The 19,061-nt window shown below is 38.8% G+C and overlaps 1 protein-coding gene across 1 annotated transcript in view; it reads right to left on the reverse strand.

Annotated features, from left to right (window-relative positions):
- Positions 1 to 6,767: 6,767 nt before the first annotated feature.
- Positions 6,768 to 19,061, reverse strand: part of Syt10 (synaptotagmin 10) — a 72,865-nt gene continuing 60,571 nt past the window's right edge. Inside the window, exons 4-7 of the mRNA XM_048350990.1 lie at positions 17,713 to 17,833; positions 13,915 to 14,086; positions 10,360 to 10,489; positions 6,768 to 7,891 (exon numbers count right to left, since the gene is read on the reverse strand). Of these exons, the coding sequence (XP_048206947.1) occupies positions 7,820 to 7,891; positions 10,360 to 10,489; positions 13,915 to 14,086; positions 17,713 to 17,833 (495 nt within the window). The 3' untranslated portion in view covers positions 6,768 to 7,819. The remainder of the gene's footprint in view (positions 7,892 to 10,359; positions 10,490 to 13,914; positions 14,087 to 17,712; positions 17,834 to 19,061) is intronic.

Genomic DNA, 19,061 nt, shown 5'->3' on the forward strand with positions numbered 1-19,061 from the left:
TTCTGTATTATCTTTAAGTAGTTATATAGAAGGGTTTCAATTCCACATGTCAGTTTATGAGCACAATGAATCTCATTCAACATCACCCCTTCCATCATTCTCCCCCATCTCTCCTCACACCTCCCCTCTATTCAAGTTACTTGCTTCCATTTTCATAGATGTACATTGTGCATCATTCTCTTTCCATCTGTCCATCCTCTTCTCCCAAAGCCACACCCACTCCAGATAAAAATATTTAAGCTTCCTGTATTTATTAAGTTCTCAGTTAATTATTCAAAGAAATTACACTACTGGAATCCATTTCTGCATATATCACACTTCGTTTTTTTGTATATATATGAATCTAGTCTTTATGTTTTAATATATACTTATAATTTAGATCTAACTCCCACTTAAGAGACAAAAAGTGTGTCCTTGGTTCTTTGAAAATGACTCATCCTTTCTTAATAGAAATGAGCAAAGGAGCTTAATACAGATTTCTCAGAAGAAGAAATAAAAATGGCCAATGACAGAAGAAGAATTGCTCTACCATCTCACCCCAGTAAGATTGAACAGCACCAAAGAAACCCTCCTACACTGCTGGTAGGAATGTAACTTCATGCAGCTACTGTGGAAGGCAGTTGGGGCTTCCTTAAAAAAATGAAACACAGACTGTATGAGCCAGTGATACTGTTCTTAGGCATTCTCAAGAAGATTACAAGTCAGGATACAACAAAGACATTTGCACATCCATGTTTAGTGCAAACCAAGTTGTAGAACTAGCTATTCTGGATATCCTATAATGAACCAGTTGGTCAAGAAAATGTGACACATATACACCTACACACATATGCAATACATAGAAGTGTCATATCTGTGGCACATATATGTAATGTACATGTGTGTTCATGTGTTTGTTGTATTATATATCTATATACACCAACAATGGAGTTTTATTCATCTATTAGGATATTATTTGCATATGTTGTTTGCATCAAAATGGGTGGTTCTGGATAAAATCACATTTCTAAATTTTTGAAGGCTCCTGCATCACATAAAATTTTGTGTAAGTACTTATGTGTGTATGTGTTGCTCTGTCTGTGTGTGTGGTACTAGGAATTGAACCTGCTGTCTCAACACAGGCTAGGTGAATGTGTTATCACTGGGGTCCATCTCTAACCCTGTCAAATGGATTGGGAATAAATTTTTTACACTTCGGTACACTTCTCTCCTATGAGTCTGCCTTTTTGTTTTTAAACAGAAGAGTTAGCTAAGACTGCTTTGATGAAGAGAAAATGTATTATACCTTTCTGCCCCTACAATGTTGTACCAAAAAGGTAACAGGGCTGAAACCTGTATTTAGTCCTTGATGTTCTGGATTTTTGCTGTTGTTGATGGTGGTGGTCCTGGAGCTTGAACTCAGGGGCTGGGCACTGTTCCTGAGCCTCTTTGTGTTCAAGGCTAGCACTCTACCACTTGAGCCACAGTGCCACTCCCAGCTTGATGTTCAGGATTACTGATAAATCAAATTGTACTTCATGTGAATAGCCAAAATAATGTCTATGAAAGAGAAATTTAACACATAAGTCTCAAAAATTAAATCTGGAAAAGGCATTTTTTTCCAAAGACAGACAAAAAGGAATTTATAATCACTTTATTTCTTTTTTCAAAATACTTATGAAACAGTAAAATTATATTTCAAGTGCTTTTCCATTTTCTTTTACAAAATAAATCATAAACTAACTTCGTAACAGTTTTGAGGTTTCATTGTTACATAATTCATCCAAATCTGACAAATAGGTTCACACACTAAAGAAGACAGTGTAAAAATACTGCTATGTGTAACACTGTCTAAAGATGTCTGCAAACACATGTGTTCTAAGTAGTACAATTATAGGCTGTCAAGTTTCACAAATGGCTGGTTTACCAGGTACAAAAGCCAGAATCACGAATTTCCAAAGATTTTGGATTTTCTGTTCTATAATACTGAAGTCAAAGGTATTTATCTGAACAATGGCTAAATAGTAAATCACAAACTTGAGTTTAAAAAATCACCTTACAAACAACACGACTGAAGGATACACACAAAAAAAGATCAAATAGGGTGGGTCCTAAGAAATTTAGTTGCTTTTTCCACTAGAGAATAACTGATGAATAACTTAGTTGAGAGAGGATATGGGAATCCTACACACTCTGATCTGAGCCAGTTTCTGCTGCTTAGACTTTTTTATTCAGAAATGAAGAGTTCCACTCACTGAACTCTGCAATTTCTCCTTGGGAACAGTCAATAACAAGGTAATGTTAAGGGCACCAACTTGAGTGTTAGGTGAATTTTTTTGTGTGCCAATCTTGGGGCTTAACCTCAGGGCTGGTGCTGTTTGTTGAGTTATTTTTTACTCAAGACTAGTGCCCTACCATGAAGCCACAGCTCCACTTCTGGTTTTCTGGTGGCTAATTAGAGACAAGAGTCTCATGGACTACTAATGCTGGTTTGAACTGTGATCTTCAGATCTCAGCCTCCTGAGTAGCTAGGATTACAGGTGTGAGCCACCAGTGCACAGGATGTTAAGATATTTGTTTATGAAATAGAGTATCAATGCAAACACTTTGGATATTAGAATAATCCAACCTGCTTATTTAACAGTGATAAGATTTTGTGAATCTTTTTACAGCAGATAGCTCTGTGATCATGAAAAACTCAGAGGAGATTTTTAAAGAACCAACTTGTAAGAAAACATAAAGAATACCTACATAGATATAAATAGAATAATGTATGTACTTTTTTTTGGTGTTAGTCGTGGAGCTTGAACTCAGGACCTGGGCTAGGACTCTACCACTTAAGCCACAGCTCCACTTCTGGCTTTTTAGTAGTTAATTGAAGACAAGTGTCTCATTGACTTTCTCTCCTGCACTGGCTTTGAACTGTGATACTCAGATCTCAGCCCCCTTAGTAGCTAGAATTACAGGCATAAGCCACTGGCATCCAGCATGCTTTATTCTATTTAATCTCTGTACCAGGATGCTGTCATGTACCCAAATCAAACCTTGCTTTCTTACTTTCATGATGAGCATGATGAAAGGGAACATAATTTTTATACTCTGATAGGAATACATTTGAATCAAATATTTAAATGCCACTGTTCAAATACAATCTTGTTGATCAACTACTAATGGCAGATGACAAGGAATTACTAATAGGTAAAGGCTATCACTGAATACCACATAGAAAACAGCATTATGTTTCATTGGCTCTGAATCCCATTGTACAATATTAGACTCCTGAATAATAGGCTCTTCCTACAGGTTCAGAAGAATCACGTCCTGAGTTGAGTTACTAAATAAGTATTATGTGATGTCTCATGGGTTGCTTATTGGACAGTGTTACAGGACAGATTGGCCACCGAAACTTAAAATAGAATGGATTTTATAGATTTTGCATCTCAATATCTTTACCTCCATACATTTGACACTTTTATTTAGCTAGCTAACATTTAATTATATTGTCTTTATATTCTTTTACTTCATGTTTTTCCAGAATCACTTCTCAACAACAATCCAGGTTTACCTTAAAAAAAAATGATTGTTAAGATAAATCAAAGTACTTCAAACAATGCAAATAGCTACAAGATTTGGAAAGTATGATCTCCATATTTAGTTTAGATTTACTAGAGGTCAAATGACCTTAAATCCTTACCAACTTTGCAATCTTAGTTTCTTTCTCCTCTCTCTGTCTCTCTCTCTCTCCTGTTCTGTTACTGGGCTGGAACTCTATCACCTCCACTTAGGCCTTTTTGCTGGATAACTGACAATAAGAATTTCATGGACTTTCCTGCCCCAAACTAGCGTTGCACTGGGATCCTCAGATCTCAGCCTCCTGAGTAGCTAGGATTACAGACAGATGTGAGGCACTAGCACCTGACAACCTTAGTTTTCTCTTTTAATTATCAAGTAATTAGGGGCTGAGGATATAGCCTAGTGGCAAGAGTGCCTGCCTCGGATACACGAGGCCCTAGGTTCGATTCCCCAGCACCACATATGCAGAAAACGGCCAGAAGTGGCGCTGTGGCTCAAGTGGCAGAGTGCTAGCCTTGAGCGGGAAGAAGCCAGGGACAGTGCTCAGGCCCTGAGTCCAAGGCCCAGGACTGGCCAAAAAAAAATTATCAAGTAATTAAACTGCCTGGTTCTAATCACAACTAAAGCATTCAGAATATCACTCCCACCCCTACTCATAAACATACATGTTCTTAAATATTACCCAGTCATCTTTTTGAAAAGGAAAAGTGACTGTTCAGTAGTCAAGGCTAACATCTGTGCCACTGGCTTATTGGAGAACTACTGAAATAAATCCTATTTTCTTTTTCAGACAGTAAAGGTGACATGGGTGTGGATGGCTGACTTTCTTTTTTCTTCCTTGTGAAGAAGATGAAGTTCTCAAGAGATTGAAAGCTTTTTATCAAGGCTGCAAAATTTTAAACTAATAAACACTCTAGAAGAATTCATGTCACTGTAAATGTCAATGAAATATCATAACCAATTCAGTTCAAATGTATTTGCTTTAATGCAAAACCTGAGTCAGTATTGATCATTTGTGATCTCCCTGTAGTAACGCGCACACACTGGACAAAAAATATTGTGCAAGAAAGCATGTGCTTGGCTCTCCATTCTGTTACTATCTCCCTAGCATTAATCCTAATGATAATGGAATGTGCTTGCATGTTCAGTAAGGTGGCAGAAACATGGGCTGGCCTTGATTGTGAAGGTGCAAATGTCCAAGAGAAATATCATCAGAAAAGCAGCAACCATGTCTCCACCTTTTGGCTGAGGTCAAGAATAGGAAATGGGTGAAAAAAACCAAAACTCAACAACTGAACTGGTGACAAACTATGTCCCCTGCAAACATTTCTGATTCTTTTCCCTGACTGGTTGTTGGAGAATCAGTTGAAAATAATAAAGCAATGATAACCAAGCCATGAAGAAAACACAAAAGAACCTCAGTGTAATTATGCTTAATGAAGCAATACTTGGTCCTTTTTCTGGGCCTCTATTTTGGCAATGAATCCCTGAGATTAGGTATTTCTTATATACCTAAACTCTATAACTTCATATTATGTCAATCCTGCCATCAAAACACCAGATTAGTACGGGAGACTTCTAACATGAAACTTTATTTTAAATGCTGGGATGAGCAGGAAGAGATCGTTTGATGTATGGTTGTGGAGAACAAAGGGGTACAGTTTCAAAATGGTGGGATCACAATTCATTAAAATGAGCTACCTGTATTGTGGGGTAAATTTCTCTTCTGTGTTATAGAAAACATAGTTGTGAATTATTTTACCTAATTTCTTTCACAGAATTAACCACGTACTCTGAGACTATAAGCTAACTCTAACCCCCTAGGGGAAAATACATTTTTATTTCTAAAAGTTAATGTAAAAGAATTTACTCTCAATCCTCATATTAAAATCTCCGAACGAGTTGATAGTTCCTAATTTTCATCCCAAAAAGTGTTTTTTTTAATCTCCTTAGGAAATCAAGAAAAATACAATGTTTGAAGGACGAATAAATCCACAAAATAGAATTAAGAGTAAAGTATATACTGTATCAGCTTAGAAAACATAGCTGCAAATTTACACTGGCTACAACTAATTATCTCTCAACAAGTTAGTAGATTTAAGAGTTTCAAATGTTCTATTTTTATATGATAAATTTTAAATTGAATGAAACTAGGTTCCCAAGTTGAAGGTCACCATCCATCCTTCACTTCTCCAGTTTCTAAGAGCTGGTTTTCTTAGGCTTGGGAAGGTAGCCAAGGGTTTTCAGTCTGATTTCTCCTATCATTTTCAATTACAATTCTATTCTCAAAATACTACTACTTGCATTAGAATAGTACAAGAATTTTTGGAAAAATTTCTGCAGTACTCTTTGCCTTTAAAATATTAATGTGTGAAATATTTACAATTTAATGAACAGCATTTCTTATGAGATTCCAGCAAACAAAATGCCAAGGCTTTTAAAACTTACTTATTTTTTAAATATTTATAAATAAGGGATTTTATGAGAATAAAATTTTTATAATTCATGGTAAAAAGTTTCTCATCAGATAAATTTGTTTTTATATTTCAAGTATAAATGTTGTTGCTTTTAAAAAACTTTCTACTTTAGCATGAAATTGAAATATGAACATCTTAAAGGTAACATTGGAATAATTCAATATGACCCTTTCCAATAAGACCTTGACATAAGACAATAAAAAGTAGATCTGGAAGAAAAGGAAGTTCTATCTTGTAAAAACATTTGCATAATTTTTACATTTACTAGCCTGATACTTGCTCTTGATCCTTTTTTTCTTCTCCTGCTAGTAATTGGGTGCTTGAACTCAGGGCCTGGGTGCTGTCCCTAAATTTTTGTGCTAAAGGCTAGTGCTCTACCACTTGAGCCGCAGCTCCATTTCTGGTTTGGGGGCATATTTAATTGGAGATAAGAATCTCACAGACTTCTGCCAGGGTTGGCTTTGAACAATGATCCTCAGTTATCAGCCTCTAGGGTAGCTAAGGTTTAGGACTGAGCTTCCAGCACCTGGCTTCTTTGATCCTTTTAAGGAAAATTCTTTTCATGAAAGGATTGGAGATTTTTGGTGTTAGAACTGATTTGCACGTTTTTATTAACTGTGGAAGTTGTACTATTAATGGCATTATGCAGATCTGGCTGAACAAAAAAGTCACTTTTTCTTTAAAAAACAATCCAGTTCCAGTGAAAGGCTCCTGACTGGGCTGAAGCTTTGTCATTTAATTGGACCTTTGATGTCTGCTAAGTGTAATCAATTAGAAGCACAGGATCTATAGGAGAGCCTCAAATCACCAAAGAACACAACACAGGCCATGAGAACCTTAGAAACACTGAGAAAAAAATAAAGTTCTGATTGTATTCAAATAGGAGTAGCAACACTACACTTGAGAGTATGATTGCTGGGGGGAAAATACCAGTCACACAACACAACAAATGTTTAAACCAACATAGGCAGTACAATATTATAAAACAGTAGCTCAAATAGCTCAACTTCCATTTTTTTCCATCTACTATGTATTTCTTATATTGATATTCAAAAATTGATTCTTCACTTGTATAGCTTTCTCTGCAGGAAGCTTGACAAAGTTTTTTTTATGTTTTATTTTGTTTTCTAGTTTGGCAGAGCCAAACTTCACCAAGAAAAGTATTTGCTGATAATGAAAGAAAAAAAATGCTGTTATCAAGTATAAAACATTAGTTTGAATGTGCAAGGACTTAATGCTACTGAAGTTAAGATTAGAATGTCTATCAGAGGGGGCCAGGATGTAGCTCAGTGGTAGAAAACTTGCCTGGCATGCTGGAGGCCCTAGGTTTGACCCCAGCATCACCAAAAAGAAGTCTATCAACATAGAACCATGTGCATAATCACTCATGAACACAGTTGTAACAAGAGTAAAAGCATATAAATATAAAATGTGCTACTTTGTACAATAGCAGCAGACACTATGCTTAATTTTAGATACACAGGGATTCCTTTGTTTTTGTTTCTGTTTTTTTAAATCACATTTTCTTTGCTGATGCAAAGAATCACAACATCTTTAAACAGTGCTAACCAGGAAAGTGACTCAAGGGCCAAATGCCTGATGTAACAAAGAACTATTTGTATTCAAGTAAAATGTCTTCAGATGTTCAAGACAATAAGGTAAATGAAAAAAAATTGCACATCAAGTTTGTTGAAATGAAAGGAAAAACTCAAACCTTCCAGTCATATTGTTTTCCATAATTCACTGAGCACTTATTGCAAGTCCTTGTATAGGCCATGTTTTTTGAGGACCTAGGGTGTGGATGGCGGTTTGGGAGAAGAGCAGGATCCTTGACTGTCAAAACTGGTTGCCCGGCCAGGTAACTGAAAGATAATAATTTCAGAATATATGATTTAGTGCATAAAAAGTAGTATACAGTAAGTGTTGTTTCCTTTTGAATAGTGCACATTGCTGAGTGCTGGTATAATCCCAGCTGCTCAGAAAGCTGAGATCTGAGGATGTCGGTTCAAAGACAGCCTGGACAGGAAAGTCCATGAAACTCTTATCCCCAATTAACCACCAAAACCAGGAAGTGGTGCTGTGGCTCAAGTTAGCCTTGAGCAAAAGTGCTCAGGGACAGTGCCAAGGTCCTAAGTTCAAGCACCATGGACTAACAAAAAAAAGTGCTTATTTATTCACAGTATGTCAGTCCCTGGAGAGAAGATTTACATAGCCCTTGTCCTTCAAAACTTACCTTTACAGGCATGATGAAAAGATGTAAGTGTTTCCCAGAGAGGTGCTCTGAGCCTGGTACACAGGTGCTACACAGACTGCACTGTACATTGATGAATTAATGAATGCAAAATCATTTCATACTTTATAACAAATTTTTCTTATTTTTGCACAGGTATGGGACTTGAACTCTGGGCCTGATGTTCTCACTTGACCTTTTCACCCAAGGCTGGTGCTCTACCCCTTGAGCCACAGCTTCACTACTGGTGCTTTACTGGTTAATTTGAAGTAAGAGTCTCACAAACCTTTCTGCCCAGGCTGGCTTTGAACCTTGATCCTCAGATCTCAGCCTCCAGACTAGCTAGGATTACAGGCGTGAGCCTATCAAACCAACTTTTTATATATATATATAAATAATTGTTTGCTAAAATAATTGTAAAATATACTACATCTTATCATTATTTAATAGTAATGATGAGAATTCATTATTATTTGTGCCAGTCCTGCAGCTTGAACTCGGGGCCTGTGCACTGTCCCTGAGCTTTTTAGCTCCAGACTAGTAATCTACCACTTGAGCCGCAGCTCCATTTCCTTTTTTTTCTTTTTTTTTGGATAGTTAGTTGAGTAAGAATCTCATGGACTTTTATTCCTGGGCTTTCCTCAAACTTAAGATTTCAGCCTCTGCCACTGGCCCTGCCTACTCTCCTTTCTTAAAGAGAACGTAAAACTTTAAAAGAAGATAAGAACCAGAAACAGAATAGTAATGAGATAAGAAACAACAGAATATGAATTTTAGATAACACCTACTGTTGAAATGAAATACAGATTCTCTAAACTTGTTGAGCTATTCAGAGAATATATTTCTGAAATATTCCAGGAAACAATCTCTGTGCGTTTGTGTCTTCGTGTTTCATATGATCTACATTGAATGATAAGGGCAAGTGAAGCCTTGAAACATTCATGTACAGATTTGGGTATCTGTGACAGCAGCTCACCTTCATATACAAACAGCAAGAAGCAGAGCATTATCCCTAGAAAGATAGCTGATATAGCTATCATTTATTTGTTACATGGTTATTCCCCCTGTTCTTGCATTACATTATTACACGATAAACCAAGTCACACACATTCTTTACTTTGTAACTTTCCAGAAGCTCCAGCAACTGTCATTCAGAAGAAAGCCATTCAACCAAAGCCACATTCAGTGGGTTATGGAGGCAGACACAGGCTCCATAAATGCCCTGACAGAAAATGGATGTTAATAACCACCTACCTCTGTTTAATATAGAAGTTAATAGTAGTTGTAATAATATATAATATAGTGATGATAAAAGCTAATATTGTATGCCATGTGCAAAGCATGTAATATTTCCATTGATTTAGTTTCACTGAGTACACTTCTAGTCTAGGGTTGTAGAAGACATGTGTAGAGATTCAAGTAACTTGCCCAAGGATTTACAGAGGAGGAAGGGGAGGAGGGGGAGGAGGGGGAGGAGGGGGAGGAGAAGGATGAAGAGGAGGAGGAGGAGGAGGAAGAGGAGAAGGAGGGAGGAGGAGGAGGAGGAACCTGCAGGCTGGACTTTGGCTGATTGTGGGCTGCTGCAAATCAGCATAGCAGTGCTGAAGGACTGGTAAGCTAAAGGGACTTTAGATAAGGTGATTATTTCACAAAATTCTACTTACAGCCACATTCAAAGCTTGCTCAGAGCTCACTGATATGAATTTTTAGACTATTAAAAAAAAGAAAAAGGAAAAGGAAATAAAGCCAGGTACCCATGGCTCATGCCTGCAATCTTAGCTACTCAGAAGACAGATCTGAGGCTAACTGTTCAAAGCTAGCCTAAGCAGGAAAGTCTGTGGGAATCTGAACTCCAATCAACAACCAAAAACCCAGAAGTAGAGCTGTGGCTCAAGTGATAAGAGCACTAGCCTTGAGCAAAAAAGCTCAGGATAATTCCCAGGCCCTGAGTTCAAGACCTAGAACCAGCAGGCATGTAGAAAGAGAGAAAGAAAGGAAGAAAGAAACAAAAGGAAGGAAAGGAGGAGGGAAAGGAGGGAGGGAAGAGAGATGGAGGAAGGGAGAGTGCTAACCAACCCAGTGGAGATCTGCCCATCTTACCTCCAGCAAGGGGTGCCAGTGAGTGATGGGCTTTCGGTGGTAGGCCAGCATCTCATTCCAGTGGTCCCGCCCCAGCCCCTCGGCATCCAGGCCTGTTCTGCACACGCCGATGACCTCATTGTGTCCTACCCTGTGAGGCGGCAAATACAGTAATTTCATCTCCAGCATTCAAGTTCAATGGAACCTCTTCATATATCATAATAACATTAAAAAATTTGTTTGAAAATGCCAAAAACAGAGGGGTTACAATTACACCAGGCATGTAAAGAGTATATTTCTTTAAGGACAATGTCACCCCTTCCCTCACTCTCTCCATTTTTCCCTCCTATCCACATTCACAAGTTGTATAGTTAATTTTCCACATAGTGTCTAGTGAGTACCATGCTTACATTTGTTCATCTTTTGTACCTCCATTTTTTTGTGCCCCCCTTGTCCTCCCAAAGACAAATGAACAAAGGAGACAAAAGGAAAAGAAAATGGAAACAGCAACCAAAAAAACCTCTTGTTTCCATTTCCTGGAGTTCATTTTCATAATTATATGATTAGAGGCACAGAGGCATTGTGCCTTTGTGTTTGTCTTCCTCTGGTCTGGCTGTGCGTGAATGCCTAGTCCTTCATAATTCATGTCCCAGGGTCATCTAGCAGTAACATTTTTAACATAGCATTGACACACTAGGTGGTGTGATTTTACAGATTACAAGAGTTTCCCTTACTCATGGTTTCAATTTGTGCAGTTCTAGTTTTACCTATAGTGAGTCCTGGTACAAAAATATCAAGTGGAAAATTCCAGAAATAATTCAAAAATTTAAAATAATTTTCTTTGGTAGTACTGGGGTTTGAACTCAGGTCTCACATTCACTGGCTTGGCCAGATTCTATCACTTGAATTACATTTCCAGCCCAGATTTGTTGTTGGTTAATTGGAGATGGGAGTCCTGTGTAATCTGCTGCCCAAATTAGCAGTCCTTTGGATGGCAGCCTCCTGTGTAGTGAGGACTATGGATGTGAGACATCCTCACTGGGCTTAAGTAAGGTTTTTGGTGTGCCTGGTCCAGGGGCTTGAAGTCAGAGCCTGGGACTGTCTCTGAATTCTTCTGCTCAAGGCTAGCCCTCTACCACTTAAGCCATAGCTCTACTTCTGGCAATCTGGAGGTTAATTGGAGATAAAAAGCCTCATAAACTTTTCTGCCTAGGTTGGCTTCGAAGCACAATCCTCACATCTCGGCTACCTGAGTGGCTAGGATTACAGGTGTCAGTTACTGGCACCTAGCTCTTAAATAACCTTTAATATAGTATGTAACTGTGATTGTTTTAGTTAGTTATGGTTATCTGTAATTCCTTCCTGTGCCTGATTTAAAGATTAAACATCACCATAGGTATTGTGTGTGTGTGTGAGGCACAGTACATCTTGGTCACTTGTGGGACACATTGGAACATGCCCCATACAGAGAGGAGGGGCATATGCAACCAGTTTTGATGATGTGAACCAATGTAAGTAAAAATCAAGTCAAAAATATCAACAATCCCAGATGAATTTTTATAAGAAACAGGCTTAAACCTTCTGAGGGCACTTAGATTTGAACACAATTAATAAAAAATAAGAAATAGTGATTGTGTGAATGACAAATGCTTCAGATCCTTAGTGTATGCATTTCTTTCTTGAAAGGCTTTCTTTCAAATTTTTTTTGGATGCTGGTCTGGCTTAAATCCAGGGCCTGGATGTGGTCTCTGAGCTTTTCTACTCAAGGCTCACACTCTACTATGTGAGCCACAGCTCCATTTCTGACTTTTTGCTTTTTGATTGGAGCTAAGTGTCTCATGGAATTTCTTGCTTGGGCTGGCTTTGAACATTTAGCCTCAGATGTGTCTCCTGAGTAGCTAGGGTTACAGGTATGAGCCATGAGGCTCTAGATTTTTCTATCAAATTTAAGTGATGCAAATTAAGCTCTGTTTATTGTATTGTATTACAAAAATGTTTAAGTTTTATATGTAAAGCATAGCTAGCACTCAGTTTCTCATGGGGAATAGTGTATTTAATAGTGTCTAAGTGGGGTGCCTGCACTTGAGATCTCTGTGCACCAATCAAGGCTGGTGGAGTGAGGGGTCTGCCCCTTGGGCCTCACTGACTACAGAGGACCACATAGCACACTGGCGACCTTCCTATTCCCTGCTCACATTCTATTTTTGTAACAAAAAGTCAAACAACAAGAACAGTTATCACTCAGAACTTATACTCTACCAGTAATTCTAACAAACTGAAATGTACTGTCCCTATTAGTCCCCGTCTGATGACCATGGATGTTATCATCATCATCATCATCATCATCATCATCATCATCATCATCATCACCATCTCATTTCATTGAGAAACAAATGAAATACCCAGAGTTGAGACCTGGTTAACTCTGTATACTGTATAAGAGGTAGAAGAGGATCTAAATCAGAAATGAAGGCAGTTGACTCAAGAGTGCATGCAACAGTACTTCATGCCAGTGATCCCAGCTACTCAAGAGGCTGAGATCTGAGGATCATAGTTCAAAGCCAGCCTGCGCTTGAGTGGTAGAGTGCCAACCCTGAACACAAAAGCTCAAGGACAGAGCCCAAGCTCTGAGCTCATGCATTAGTACTCACACTCTCTTTCTCTCTCACACATATGCACAGAGACAGAGAACATGTGCTAAGCTGCTTTCTCACATGGAGGGCAATTTAGAGGAATTTCCACATTGTTTTTTCTGGTTTTGGAAGTTCTGTAGTTTGAATTCAGGATCTCGTACTTGCTAAGCAGATGCTATACCACATGATCATACCATTAGCCATTTTTGCTTGGAGGTTATTTTTCAGATAAAGTCTGATTTATTGGTCTGGGGCTAGCCTTGGTCTTCCCCGGTAGCTGGGTTTATAGGTGTGAACCACTGGACTGAGCCTACAAAGGATTCTTGGTAATTTTTTTGCCCCAGATCACCTCCAACTGTGATCTTTCTTTTCTCTGCCTGCTGCACAGCTGAGATGACAGACATGAGCCACTGTACCCTGTTTCTTCAGGGTTTTTGATGGACATCTCTGAGGGGACTTTGGGGATGGTTTTATTAATCTCTTCCAGTTATTAATTTATAACTGTATATTTAATATTATGTACCTCAATATCAAACTTTCCAAATACGTTTTAGAAATAATTTTTTTGTGTGCCAGTCTTGGGACTTGAACTTAGGGCCTAGATGCTGCTCCTGAGCTTTTGTGCTCAAGGCTAGCACACTACCACTTGAGCCATAGCTCCAGTTCCAGCATCTTGCTGGTTCATTTGAGATAAGAATCTCATGGGCTTTCTTGCCCAGGCTGGCTTCAAGCCAGGATCTTCAGATCTCAGACTCCTGAGTAGCAAGAGTTACAGGTATGAGCCACCTACCAGTGTCAGGTTAAAACCAATGAGTTTTGAACAATCATTTTCTCCTCTTTCTATTTACATTAAATGGTTGTAGCAGGAAATAACCTAGAGTGCTATATCTGACCTCCATATTACTGACAAGGCCACTACGTGCTGAGCAGAGGCTTCGCTTACCTGTCGTAGTCCATGACTGCTATGGAGAGGCTGACCTGGTCAACATTCTCTGGGGGGATGTCAAAGATAATGGCCTCATTATACACAGGGTTTAGAGTGTTTTTCTTTGTTGTTGTTTTCCTCTTTTTGAGTCTTCGGCCTTCACACATCAGAGATACTTTGACATAAGGATCTAGGATTGGAAGATAATTCTATTTAGTTGAATGTATGCCAACAAAGCAAAAGAAAACTATTGCTCATTTTAAACAGAATTAATGTATATTGTGTGATATCTTTAAATTCACATGACTTATTCAGGGGCAATAGATTCTCTAAGATATATTTAAAGGTAAGCCATTTATCTGCAATTAATTAAAACATAATTAATCTGATATAACTGTTGGTTTTTTTTTGGGGGGGGAACAAAGGGTGTGAGTACTGTGGATAGAAGATATTTATATTTGGCTTTCTTGTTTATGGCTGGCTGGAGCTCTACCACTTCAGCTATACCTCTAGTTCAGCATTTTGATGCTGGAGTCCACGATTTTCTTGCCTAGATTAGATGGCTTCAAAACCCCAAATCCTTCACAGGCAGGCACTGGTATCTCATGCCTATAACCCTAGCTATTCAGGAAACTGAGGATCGAAGTTCAAAGTCAGCCCAGGGAGGAAAGTGCCTGAAACCTTCATCTCCAAGTAACCACCAAAAAGCTGGAAGTAGAGCTGTGGCTTAGTGGTAAAGCACTAGTCTTGAGCAAAAAAGCTCAAGAGACAGCACTTAGGCCCTAAGTTCAAACCCCACGCTTGTGAGCATACACACACACACACACACACACACACACACACACACACACACACACACACACTCCAAATCCTCCCGATCTCAGTTTTCTGAGAAGCTATTCTTATAGGTGCTATGTACAATAATCTGCTATTATCTGCTTTTAGTTCAGGAGAGAAAACCCATCAGTGTAACAATTTACTTGAGCACTGAAATACAAGCTTTTTTGGGGGGGGCAGTTCTTTGAGGACAGGTTTAATTTGAATTAACTTAAGGAATGTCATGTAACAAAAACAATTGTTCAGGTTATTTTCCTTCAGACTGATTTAGAATAAGAAAACAAAATTTGTGAAAGAGCAACACTAGTTCTAGATGAGCATATTGGATCACTAAATCGTGCTTGAAATTTTCTTTAACTACTGGAAAACATACTGAAATTAGAAGTGTAATTTTAGTTGGCATCAGTGACTCATGCCTATAATCCTAGCTACCTAGAAGACTGAGATCTGAGGATTGCAGTTCAAAGCTGGCCTGGGCAGGAAATTCCATGAGGCTCTCCAATTATCCAAAAAGAGCTGGAAGTAGAGCTGTAGCTCAAGTGGTACAGTGCTAGCCACCAGTACTGGGGCTTGAATTCAGGGTCTGGGTGCTGTTCTTTAGCTTTATCACTCAAGTCTGGTGCTCTACCACATGAGCCACAGTTCCACTTCTGGCTTTTTGCCGGTTCATTGCAGATAAGAGTCTCATAAATATTCTTGCCCAGGATAGCTTCATATCTTGATCCTCAGTCTCAGCCTCCTGCTGTTGCTAGGATTATAGGCTATGAGCCACTGGCATGTGGCAAGTTGACTAAATTTTTATAAGCCTAGGAGATGAAAGAACTAACAAATTCTTCTGCTGCTGGATGGATACTTACTATCTTAGAAGAACTGTTCCAATATTCCTGGAATCTATGTAACATTTTATGAGTTCCCTAATGGCTTTGGGAGTGGCAAACTTCCTAGATAATTAAAAATAAGCAATTGTACATTTTTTTTCTTTTTTTCTGCCAGTACTGGGGTTTGAACTCAGGATCTTGCACTCTTGCTTGATTTCTTTTCACTCAAGGCTCACATATTTACTCAAGTGTTTTTCTACTTGAAGCATACCTCTACTTAAACTTTTTCTAGTTAACTGGAGATAGGAGTCTCATAGACATTTCATCCCTGGCTGGTTTTAAATCATGATTCTCAGATCTCAGCCTCCTGAGTAACTAGGATTATAAGAGTGAGCTACCAGCACCCAGATTGCTCCATCTTTTTTTTTCTTTTTCTTGTAATTTTACTTTTATTCTGGCCACATTGAAGCTGTAACATCATTTCCTCTTTCTTTCTGTTTCTATCATCACAAATTTTATTGCCTTAGATTTAGCCAAAATGACAGTAATATAAATTTACTGAGTTGGTATGGGCTTTATAAGCCCTAGGGAGAAAATGTTCCTGTATATCTTGAAAGCATTCTGCAAAAGGGAACCAAACATATCTGGAGTCTGGCAATCACATAGGCAAAGGACAAGGTAAGAAAACCATGTTTCCTACTTATTCTGAAGCATTAAGAAAGTATGCTGGAGCAGGGTGCTGGCAGCTCACACTTAAGAGTTCTAGGAGCCTGAAACCTGAGGATAATGATTTGAAAAGTTCATGACTTTTATCTCCAAGAAACCAGCAAAAAGCCAGAAGTGGAAATATGGCTCAAATGATAAAGCACCAGCCTTGAGTGAGAAAACAATGGGAGAATGTGATGCCCTGAGTTCAAGCCCCAGTACCAGCCCCTCCTTCCAAAAAACAACCTTATAAAATATTTTATTTTACTATTTCTACACATGACCAAATACTGAGGTGGAAAGGTGATAAGAATGCAAATGCAAGTGGTGGTGTTGGAGCATGGTTTTTCTGTCAAAAGTGAAGGAAATAAACTCAATGTAAACAAGTCTTCCTATGGAAAACAAAATCTCCCCTTACACCTGATCAAGCCAAAGGAGAACAGCAGTGATAAATTAGGTATTTTTTTTGTTTGTTTGTTTGTTTTGCCAGTCCTGGGGCTTGGACTCAGGGCCTGAGCACTGTCCCTGGCTTCTTTTTGCTCAAGGCTAGCACCCTACCACTTGAGCCACAGCGCCACTTCTGGCCATTTTCTATATATGTGGTGCTGGGGAATTGAACCCAGGGCCTCATGTATACGAGACAAGCACTCTTGCCACTAGGCCATGTCCCCAGCCCCAAGGTACTTTTTTTTTAATATAAAACTAGAATAATATTGAAAGCAAACTAAGAACTCAAGTTCAAAGTCAACCTCTTTGGTAGTCATTTGTTTAAAATAATTTTATTGTTATTATTATGGTACTGTATAGAGGGGTTACTATTTCATATGTCAGGTAATGAGTGAGTACAATTTTTTTTGGACAATGTCACCATGGTAGTCATCTTTAAAAAGATAATTTGGAACATTTTAATTTTTAATCACTTTTTCTAATTTTATTGTACCCCACTACAGACAAATTAACTATGGATAAAGGCATAATATATATGTACATACATATGTACGTACAGTATGTACGTACATACTGTACGTACATATGTATGTACATATATATGAAGTATATATGGAACACATATACGAAATACACACATGTAAATGAAGTGTGTGTGTGTGTGTGTGTGTGTGTGTGTGTGTGTGTGTGTGTGAAATATATGCTGGTTGGTCCTGGAGCTTGAATTTAGAATCTGGGCACTGTCCTTGAGTTTTCTGCTTAAGGTTACTCTCTATCACTTGAGCCATAGCTCCACTTCCAGCTTTTTGCAGGCTAATTGGAGGTAAGAGTTTCACAGACTTTCCTGCCCTGGCTGGCTTTGAACTGTGATTTTCAGATGTCAGCTTCCTGAGTAGCTAGGATCACAGGTGTGAACCACTAGTGCCAGACTAGGTTGTATGCAATTGTAGATATCCAGAATATTGGATTTGGGAACGTGCCTTTGCCCACGGGCCAGCCTTGTACGTACCTGAAGAGCCAGTGATGTCCATGGCCTTCAGATTCCTGCACTTGATGACGGTCAGAGTCATGCGCCCGGCAGTAGGCAAGTAGCACAGAGAAAACATGATCTCCCCCAGGTCAACGCTTTCCTAAAGAAACCATTGGGGGTGTTAGCAATGGCAGACATGGCTAAGTGACCAAAAAGGAAAGAAAAACAAAGATGAGAAGTATAAAATCACTTGAATAAAATGCTAGTTCTATTAAGGATACACATAGGATTGCAGAAAGCTGTTCTGGAGAGAATGACATCATTGTATTCCAGAGGTGTGTTAGATATCTCCAGGTATAATTAAGAGTGGTGTGTGTGTGTGTGTGTGTGTGTGTGTGTGTGTGTGTGCACGTGCGTGCATGTGTGTCTCCTAGGGCTTGAACTCCGAGCCTGAGTGCTGGTTTGGCTTAAGGGCCACAGCTCTATTTGGCTTTTTTGCTAGTTAATTGGAGGTAAGTGTCTGCCTGGGTTGGCTTTGAACCACTGTTCTCAGATCTCAGCCTCTTGAGGAATTACATGCTCTCCTCTAATATTTCTTACTTCTCCCCTCATAAATCCCTTCAATAGTCCCACATTACAAATGTCCTACATATGTCTTGATGTTGACTTGATTCTGTGTGTGCGTGTGTGTGTGTGTGTGTGTGTGTGTATCTTATGTACCTATGTTCTGAAAAGCATGGGTAGGTACTGTTTCATTGACTAAGCAGAACTGTCCATAGCACTTGCGCTCAGATTTATGTGGTTTTTTGCACAGATGTTGAACAAATAAAGATGAATGTAGGCCATTTAGGATATCTCCCTAGGAGATGTTTACAGAATTCAATCAAATAATGCCTGGTGAAACGATTAGGTAAATTTAAGTGGGGGGGGGGGATATGTTGCTGACTATACATCAGGTGCGCAGAATTAGGCCCTTAAAAATTCTTTATGGTTGGTAGGCACTGGTGGCTCATGTCTATAATCTCAGCTACTCAGCTGGCTCAAATCTGAGGATCCAGGTTCAAAGCTAGCTTGGGCAGAAGAGTCTGTGAGACTCTTATCTCCAAGTAACCACCAAAAAGCTAGAGTGAAGCTGTGGTTTGAGTAAGAAAGTACTAGCCATGAGTGAAAAAGCTCAGGGAATGTGCCCAGGCTCGGAGTTCAAGCCTTAGTATTGGCACACACACAAAAAATTCTTTATGGTGATCTAAAACATTGGAAAATATCAGCTTGATGGCTTTCCTACTCTCTCACTGGAGAGTTCTTTCAGTTACTTTCAATAAGCATAGGCATATTTTGAGGCCAGGTGCAAGTGAGGGGACCTTTATCTGAATGTAGAGCATGATATC

This window comes from Perognathus longimembris, chromosome 1 (assembly GCF_023159225.1).
Source record: "Perognathus longimembris pacificus isolate PPM17 chromosome 1, ASM2315922v1, whole genome shotgun sequence".
Lineage (NCBI taxonomy): Eukaryota > Metazoa > Chordata > Mammalia > Rodentia > Heteromyidae > Perognathus > Perognathus longimembris.